The sequence below is a fragment of the Strigops habroptila genome, chromosome 8, assembly GCF_004027225.2.
Source record: "Strigops habroptila isolate Jane chromosome 8, bStrHab1.2.pri, whole genome shotgun sequence".
NCBI classification, from domain to species: Eukaryota; Metazoa; Chordata; class Aves; order Psittaciformes; family Psittacidae; genus Strigops; species Strigops habroptila.
In genome coordinates this window covers 38,748,039-38,757,295 of record NC_044284.2, presented here as the reverse complement: position 1 = coordinate 38,757,295, position 9,257 = coordinate 38,748,039, and the positions used below count along the sequence as shown (strand labels likewise).

Here is a 9,257-nt window from a genome sequence, read left to right as displayed (position 1 = left end):
GTAAAGTAATTGCCGTTCTATTTAATTATTTCCCCCCCAACCCCTGTAAAGTTCTCTTAGTAGTTAGATGTGAATAATTATTGTTAAAATCTGTTGGAAGGTGCTGTGGCTCTGTAATGACAAAACAGAAGAAGAGTATTCGAGTATTCTTTTTTCTATATACAGTTAAAATTTAATTTTTATACCAACTGGAAATAAAAGCTTATAAATAATAATGGCAACACTGTTTTTCTTAGGATTTGAAGATGTCTAAGAAGAAACTGAAGACATTAACTGGAAAGGAAGAAAGTTTGGATGGCCGGGATGACAAAGTAGGACAGCTACATTATTATTATTATTATTTTAATTCAAAACCGCACATTCAAGAGAAGAGCATGAATTGTTTAGCAGTCTTGTGGTAGAAGGCTGAATCAAATTTAGAGGCGGGGTTGTAAAGAACAGCAGAAGGATTGAATCTGTTGGTTAACTACAAGTTCTAGACAGATCTTTTTCTCCAGAGGTTATGAGTAGTGTTGGTATCAGAAAACAGGAGAGTTTTTTAATTTTAGTATATCTTCCTGATTGAGCTAAGTTGAGTTTAAAACAACTGCCAAAAACGCTGCAGTTTTCCTGGATTGTTCTTTATCTTGAATCATATGTCTTAATTTTATCATTAATCACAAATTGTACTTAACAGCATTTTAGCAAGTAACTCTCAAATATTTCATTTTAACCACTGAGGCATAAATCAATGACCAGAATTCTTAGTATACGCTGGTACATATTTGTATCTAGTGAGTAAGCTTTCAGTGAATCACTTGTAAAATGGAGGTGCTACAGGGGGGATAATCTTTCTGGTCATGCTTGTATGTAGCTTCCTATTCTTTTTTATTATTTGTATTGCCTTCCGGGAAGTTATTTCCTGATAGAAGTCTAATATATATCAAATAAATCCACATTTAACATTTGCTAGATTTTTTTTCCCTTGGATTTTGCAAGGTATGTGTGAGAGAAGAGAGCTTTTAATTGTCTTACCATAAATGTCTCAAAAAAACCCGTTTGGAAGTGTTTATAAATGAGTGTGATATTATAGCCTTATAAACTGAGTTATACGTGCTAGAAGCCTTTTGCTCTCTTAGAAAATGTTGTTCAAAGCCAAATATTTGTAACTGTTTTTTTCTCTGTAATTCCTTGTTATTCAATTTATCTCTTAACATTAACTTATCGTAAGGTGTGTGGTTTTTGTTGGGTTTTGTTTGGGGTTTTTTTGGGGGGTTGTTGGTTTGTTTTTTTTTTTGGGTTGGCTTGGGTTTCATTTGGGGTGGGGTTTTTTTTTTTTTGTTTGTTTGTTTTGTTTTGTTTTTTAACTTCTGTAATACAGAGGGTAAAAGCTTGGCTTAAAATGTCATACTCTAGCTGTGTTGCCATTACTAATGCCTATACCAGTTTGAAGAATACAGTTTTAACTGTTGCATGACACTTTGGTCTGTTTGAGAGTATGTTAAATACTGCTGTATGCAGATATTGACCAGCATAAGCAACAGTGAGAACGCAAACTAATAATGTTAAAAAGATAAGGAAAGCTCTGAACAGTAGCAAGTGTTTCTTCAGTGTGATCACAGTATGGATAAGAGGTATCTTCACCTCTTACAGGTGAGAGTAACCATTTAAGTGGATTGTGTGTTTGTTTTGGTTTGTATGTGTGTGTGGAATAAGCATGACAACAGATTACAGAAAACTTTAGGCCTGTTTGCCTTTAGCTGGTGGAGTGAAAGTACAGGGTGGGCATCATGTAGGGTCCCACACCTTGGGTGTGTGTATGTGACCTCATAGGGGACCTTTCTCACCAGCAACTGCATTAGCAGATTGTAGGAAGTGGTTCGGCTGTGCATACAACCGGAACACCCACATGTTCGACAGCATGAGTGTGTGTGCAGAAGTACACACAAATGTACCAAGTCATCTGATCTGGTATCACTTTTTAATTGTCTGTTATTACAGTTTTTCTGTTGTATTGCTGGTATTGGTTGTGAATGTGTAATTCACTGATTGACAGTTAACCAAGTTGTTAATAAACCGATAAACCCCTTAGAGTCCTTTTGATGATAATCGAGTCTTCCTGCAGCAAGTTGCATGGATATGATTCTCAGTGGCAGTAGCCTATAACAGCGTCATAAGTTATGATTTCATTGCTTTTGCTGCTGTCACAACTCCAGAACCAACCACAGGTGGAAGTTCTCAAAATTTCATTAATTCATCAGGATTCCAGTGATTTCTGCAACCCGTTTATTTCTTTTCATGATGTGCTTTGTAATGTGGAAGTAAAATAGCTAAGGTCTCCTAGGTCTTTTATGGACCTCCCTAAGCAGGAAAATCTCTACAGCAGTGACCTGATGGCCTTACTGAGTCAGCATGACCCAATTATTGAAGGGGTAAATTATTTGCGAAAGGATGTGCTGTCTGGAGCTTTCTTATCTGAAGTAATCCAGTACTGTTCTTTGTTGTAATCTCATACCCCTGGCTGTAGTTTTGGGAAAACGAAGTCATATAACCCTGTCTCAACCTGATTGGAAGACACATGTGACTCAGACCTGGTCAGAGTCAATATATTTGTCACCTGGTTGGAATTAAGGCACAAACGAGGCCAGATGCTGAAACTCTTCAACAAACTCAAGTGTTTATTCCTGGAGAGATCAATGCATATATTGTAGTGTCCACTATTTGACCCGATCCTTTGAGTCAGCATTTTTTACCATCTTGTGGAGGCTCACCAGCTTCGAACAAGGGGTTCAGAATGATCCTGCCGACACAGTAGTGAAAGCTAACATCCTTGTTGTTTGCTTCATTTATGATAATTCTTGCAAGGCCTGCCATGGTTGAATGCAAATGGTATCTGAGGCAAACTCGGTTTAAGCAGTGTTTGAGACAAGCTCAGTTTCCAGGCTTTCACAAACCCAAAGGTGTGTAAAAATTTACTGCCCTGTTTGGCAGAGTTCATATCAGCAGGGTCTGTCATTTTGCTGCTTTCTGTTCTCTCCCATAGCTGCAATAATAAACTGCTTTCTATTCTGACCTGATAAAAGTTACCTTCCAGTTATTCCATAACATGCATGTGATAGCTTGCAATATGGATATGCCAAGCAGTGATACTACTGCTTTCTAAACAAGGATTGTTCAAATTTTTGTTTGGGGACTATCTTCACTCTTAACCAGGCCTATGTTACTGCAGTTTCACACTGTTCCACCTTATTAGTAAATCTGATGAAAATTAATAATGCATTTCTTCTGCATGAAAACCTCCTGTAGAAAGATCCTCTTTGGCCTTACCTAGTGGGTAGCTGGAAGCAGTCTTCAGGTCACTTTCTTTTTCACTAAAGATTTTTGTAAATATACAAGAATGTATATTTACATACTAATATGCTTGTAGAGTATATGAAACACATGAATCCTAAATGTGTTTTACTCAAGCTGTCTCTGTTTATAACCCAGGACTGTGTGACACATTCAGTTTTTCCCCTTGTGTTGTTCTTAAATAGAACAAAATCTAAATACTAAATTATAAGGTATGTGGTTGCTTTTTTCAAGGTTAACTTATTCAAAATCAAAGTGAATCTAATATGAAATAATAGCTTGTTCCATCTTATGAAGGTTTTTTCAACTGTAGTTTCCTCCATAAGCCCTTGGATTTTTCCTTCTTTCAGAGCATTGAAGACATAAGATCTTATAATTGTACTATGAAAGAAGAGACAGAATTTCAGAGGTAATGTATTGCTGTCATTAAGTGGAACTGCTTAAAAAAGTCTGTTACTGTTTTACTTTTTTAATACTGAATTTAAGAATTTTGACTTGTTCACCAAATAAAATATGGTATTTTAACTGATAAAGTGTTGATGTTGCATTAATGAGGGCATCCTGTCTAAGCTGGGCATTTTGGGAGGGTTTAGAATTACCTTTTTTTAACTCATACTTGAAAAAAAATTAGTTTTTTTAACTTGTAGGTGTAGTATGCTGCTACACTTCAGATGAGGTAGAAATTTTATCCTTCCAATACTGATGTCATAAAAATATTTTTTTTCCTTTGTCTTGAATACTACCTTGTTGGTCTATTGCATATTACATGTGTTTTGTTAGCAAAAAAAGGCTCTGGTGAAGTCTGGCGGGTAATTCTGCAGTGAACTTAGTACCTTTGTAGTTCTGAAATCATTGATTTCTCCTGATGCTTGGAGCAATTGATTCGAAGGCAAAGAAAGTGATGTTTCACCTTGCATATAGCAAATATAAACAGTGTTTGAAAACTACTTTGTATAAAGCGAGAATCTTCTCATGAATCCTCAGATGGCAAATAGCATATTAGCATATTATCCAGGCAAGATTCTGCCTGGCTTGTAGCCAGATAATCAGAATCATAGAATAGTTAGGATTGGAAAGGACCTTAAGATCATCTAGTTCCAACCCCACTGCCATGGGCAGGGATGCCTCACTCTAGACCAGGTCGCCCAAGGCTCTATCCAGTCTGGCCTTGAACACTGGCTTTGGTTTGTTTCTTTATCATGGTAAAATCTTGTTGCAGCTTCTGTGTTTAACTGGAGTTGTAAGTCGTAGGATATGTAGCTGCATGTACACATGCTGTTAAACAGGTTTGTTAGTATGGTGTAATATAACCATAAAACAGTAGCTATGTTCATGCTAGAACTCTGTCCAGTATTCTCTCCTGATAATGGCCAGTAGGGCTTGCACAGGGAGGAGTATGTGAAACAAGACAAGTGGAAAATTATTTTTCCTGTTTCATACCCTTCCAGCTTCTAAGAACCAGGTAGGGATCTCCTAAGCCTGAAATTGGATGGCAATCTGTGCATTTAAGTTAACTGTCCTACATGAGTTTGTCAAATGGCCTTTACCTCCCCGACAGTTTTGACAACACTATTATAGAGTAGGGTAGAAACTTTCTTTGGATTATTTTAAACCTAGTGTTTAAATTTATTGATTATTTTTTCTGCTCTTATAAGAAAGTTTCCAATTCAGTTTTCATATTCACTACTTCTGTAAAATTATTCCCATCCATTATTCCTTTTCCTGGTTCTCCAGTCTGTCTACTGCACTGTTTGAAAGCTGTGTGGTGTTTGGTGCTGTGCAACCAAGCTGAACTGCTACACACTTGAATTTTAGGGTGACACACCTCATATCATTAAACTGCTGTTAAAAGTTATCTGTATGATAAGATAAAAATAGTCTTTGAAGGGCATCTCTCAAACTAATAGATAGTGAATGCAGAAAAAGCTTTTTCTGAATTTTGTAAGTTAAAAAAGCTGTCCAGCTAGGAAAAAAAGTAAATAGTAAAAATGCTGTGTCAAACAGCACAGGTGTTGCTGCAAGTTCATATTAAGAACCTGCCGAACCAGTACTCATAAATAGTTAGCTGTAACTGCCTAAATCAAGTGCTGACTTTTTTTTTCCTTTTTTTTTTTGCTTTGTTTGTTTGTTTATTTTTGCATTAACTGAGTTAGATTATGTTTGTTTTCTCATAATGTTTCTATAGATTCAAAACAGGGAAAGATGGGCAAGAGGAGAAGCAAGACCGAAGTTCTAATAGTTCTCATGGCACTGATGGAAAATCCAGAGGAAAATCTTCAAATAGAAGCAAAACCACAGACAATTCTTTAAGCCAAACTGAAAAGCAAAAGAAAGTAGTTATTAAATTTAAACCCAGAGAAATTAAACATGGAAAAAGTACATGCACTCCTGATGTAGTGACTACTAGCAAAGAAAGTTACAACAAAAGTCATTTTGATGGGACAGAAGGAAGAAGACTCTGGCATAGCTTTGCAGTTCAGAGGAACAAGGCACTGAAGAAAAAGACAGAGAAAGCTGAACTTTGTAAACTAAAGTTAAAAGGAGAACAAACTATGTTGGAAAAATTTAAGTCATCTGTGTATGATTCACATGTACCACATAAAAAGGCAGATGGAAAAAAATTGAGTGAAGGTGTCAGAAGTCCAAAAAAGCGCTCTGGCACCTCTGCAGGGAGTGTGCATGATAATAGGTCTTTCACTGAGAAGCCAAATATATTATGTAGGACTTGGGAAGAAGAGTATGAAGATGAATATAAAGAGTTTCCTAAGAAAAAACAGCATGTGAATAAACATACACCCTCATGCTATTCGACTGAAATACTACAACGATGGGACTCTTGTAAACAGAAGAAACAGGATGCTGATTCTGATAAGGCTACTGGTAATACAGGGAATGAAAAAAGGGACTTCAAAGCCACAGGATTATATTTTAAGCAGGTAATGAGAACCCAATTCTTGTTTCAGGCTAGTTTCTGAAGGACAGGCAGTTTTTATCTAAGCAGACTGTCGTCCTAGAGATTTTGAACAGGATTTCATAGCTAACTAGATGGATCTTTCTGATCCCAATTTAAAGCATCTTAAAATGTTTCTCTGCTAAGTGGTTAAACAAACTAGAATAAAGGTCTTGCATATTAGGATTGTATCTGCACATATGCTTTCATAGTGTTGCTGCTGGAGGATGTGGAATACTTCCATTTAGGTTTAACTCAACATAATTTTGGGGGGGGGCTGACATGGTTGTATCACTTTTTGAGTAAATAAACTGAACCAACGAAAAGCTGCCTGCTAAACAGGTGCTCATTGCTGACAAAGTGATGCCAGGAGAACTTCTTGTAGGTCTAGGATTAAATTTGTATGTTTCCTGCAGAACTTCATGTTTGGCTGTGATTGGGTTTTTTTCTGAGTTCTAGCTTGTGTTTGGCTCTGGACCTTAATTTTATCTTGAGCATGGTTACTTTTTGTTCTTGATTTCAGTTCACGTTAACGTAGCATTATCATTTGTGCGTACACAAAAATAATAATGACATACAGAATAATGGAATCATTGAGGTTGGAAGGCACCTCTGGAGATCATCTAGTCCAGCCCCCTTGCTCAAGCAGGGTCTGCTAGAGCAGGTTGCCCAGGACTGTCGAGTCAGGTTTTGAATCTCTCTAAGGATGGAAATTCCACAACCTCCCTGGGAAGCTTGTTTAAGCACCTTTACTGTAAAAAGTGGAGGTTTTAATGTTTAGATGGAATTTGCTGTGTTTCAGTTTGTGCCCATTGCCTCTTCTCCTGGCACTGGGTGCTGCTAAGAGTCTGCACCCTCACATCAGATATTTATAAACATTGATAAGACTCTCCCTTCTCTAGGCAAAACAGTACCAGCTCTTTCAGAATCTTGTATGATGTGCCCCATCCTTTAATCATCTTAGTGACCCTTTGCTTAAATCACTCCATTAAATCCATGTCTGTCTTGTACTGGGAAGCCCAGAGCAAGAATAGCATAGTCACAAACCCACAAGAGATTGGAAAAATAGGCTTACAGTGTAATCCACTATATTTATTTGAAAATAAAAGCCATTTTGAAAGGATGTTGTAGATTCTAAGCCCTTTTGAAAGGATGCTGTAGATGCTTCATCATGGATATTAAAAATATGTTTTACATTACCTCTTCAATTCACTTGGGAATATTCATTGTTCTCTAGAAGACTGATAGATGTTCTGCTTCCATTCCTTCTTGTTTCTCAAATTTTGAAGTCCCATGCACATCTGACTCCTACCAAGAAGGTGAGGACACAAAGTCAGTCCAAAAGGTTAGTGCTGTACTTGCTTAACTCTGAGGAGCTGTATTTCGAAACTCGTTGACGTAGGCATTATTCGTTCTTCAGTCTTCCTTGATATTTTGGGTTGTTGGTATTTTTTTTTTTTTTTTTAATTCCTGCAGAGTTTTGAAGTCTTTCCACCTCTTCAAGACAGTCAGATCCCTGAAACAGACCAAGAGGTTAGCAATACTTTAACACTTCTATGTTGTGTTAAAAACTCATGGCACTGAGGTTGCGTAGCTGGACAATTCCATGACCTTTCCTAGTATTTTGCATTGTTGTGTTACGATCTATACTTCAAAAAATGTGGAGCATTTTTTTCAAATACTAAATGAACTTGCTAAAGTATTGCTCATCAGGAACTTTCTGAGATAGAAGATTGGATTTCTGTTATTCTCTGCAATGTAGAGTGCCATCATAGTTACTTGCATCTCTGTCGTTTTCCATCTTACAATTTTCAAGTTGGAAAAGAAACGTTATCTAAGAAATGCCAGTCAGGAAACTTGCAGTCTATGAAGCAAAAATGGAAAAAAGTTTTTGGGTACTAAGTACAAATGTCATAAAGAAATCTTCCTTTTAGGCTGTATTTCTTTTGTGGGCTTCTTATAGCAGAGGGTATGCAGAAGGTTCTCATGACTTTGCATTTGCTGTACCAATTTCAAATTTTTCATGCTTCATTTTTAGTCAGTGTTGACAGCATTCATGTGAAAGTATCTTTTTTGACAACAATTCATAAGGGATTACTTAAAATTGATGCAGATTGTTTTCACTGTAGATGCAGATAGTTGAAGATTTGCATGTTGCCCGTGTTCAGAAGAGGATGGTGCTGCCTATAGTACAGACTTGTGGAGAACTTACAAGTATGGAAATAGATCTTCCAGAGCAGGATTTAAACATTTCTGCTGGTATGTCATGGGTCAGTGTTCTTTGGTATCTAGTTGCAATTAGTTAATGTTCTGAATAGAGAGTGCACAACTGATTTCCACCACCCCCCCCTCAACTTTTTTTTCTTTTTTCCCCAGAGGCTTTTACTTCTGGTCTGAACATACTAGTGGTGATTGACACAAATATAATGATTAGCCACCTGGAGTTTGTCAGATCCCTGAAATGTGAGGATATACCAGGTATGTGAGTACGTGGCGAACAATAAGTTATTTTAAGAAAATAGAGATGTTTTAAGAACTTCAAGCTTTGTGAAGAAAAACTAAGCTGGACTCCTTAAAAAGGCAGCAGGTTTCATATAGAGGCAGAAAGTTCACGTGTAAGAGGTGGGTTCTGTGAACCCAAGTAAGCTGCCTCTTAAGGAAAGTTCAGCTATGAAAGTAAAACCTACTATGTGTATAGCTACATACCTATAGAGAATCATGGTCAGTGTTCCCGGGAACATGTATGAGTTCTTGGAGGTAAGTCTTGCCTATTGTAAAAACATACTTTTTAAGCAGTTAGTCCACTAGAGGTAGTCATGTTTCCTACTCTTTTAATTAATCTAAAAGTCTGATAAGCAGTCAGTGCTTTATTTTTTTATTTTTGTTTTGTAAAGGTCACAGAATTCACAAAATGTGTGAGCAGTTTCTCAGGAATTCAGATTGCAGACCCTGGCTGAAATGTTTGGCTTTAATATGT

At 36.9% G+C, this 9,257-nt stretch overlaps 1 protein-coding gene across 9 annotated transcripts in view; it reads left to right on the top strand.

Annotated features, from left to right (window-relative positions):
• SWT1 (SWT1 RNA endoribonuclease homolog) overlaps nt 1-9,257 on the top strand; it is a 35,609-nt gene that overhangs the window by 900 nt on the left and 25,452 nt on the right. For 6 of the 9 annotated variants that reach the window (XM_030495844.1, XM_030495835.1, XM_030495837.2 and 3 more), the window contains exons 2-8: nt 237-311; nt 3,681-3,739; nt 5,516-6,266; nt 7,518-7,625; nt 7,757-7,813; nt 8,410-8,539; nt 8,657-8,758. In XM_030495844.1, the coding sequence (XP_030351704.1) occupies nt 246-311; nt 3,681-3,739; nt 5,516-6,266; nt 7,518-7,625; nt 7,757-7,813; nt 8,410-8,539; nt 8,657-8,758 (1,273 nt within the window). In that variant the 5' untranslated portion in view covers nt 237-245. Of the gene's footprint in view, nt 1-236; nt 312-1,390; nt 1,633-3,680; nt 3,740-5,515; nt 6,267-7,517; nt 7,626-7,756; nt 7,814-8,409; nt 8,540-8,656; nt 8,759-9,257 lie in introns of those variants that run through there. The other 3 variants (XM_030495841.2, XM_030495842.2, XM_030495843.2) reach the window with 3 other exon arrangements.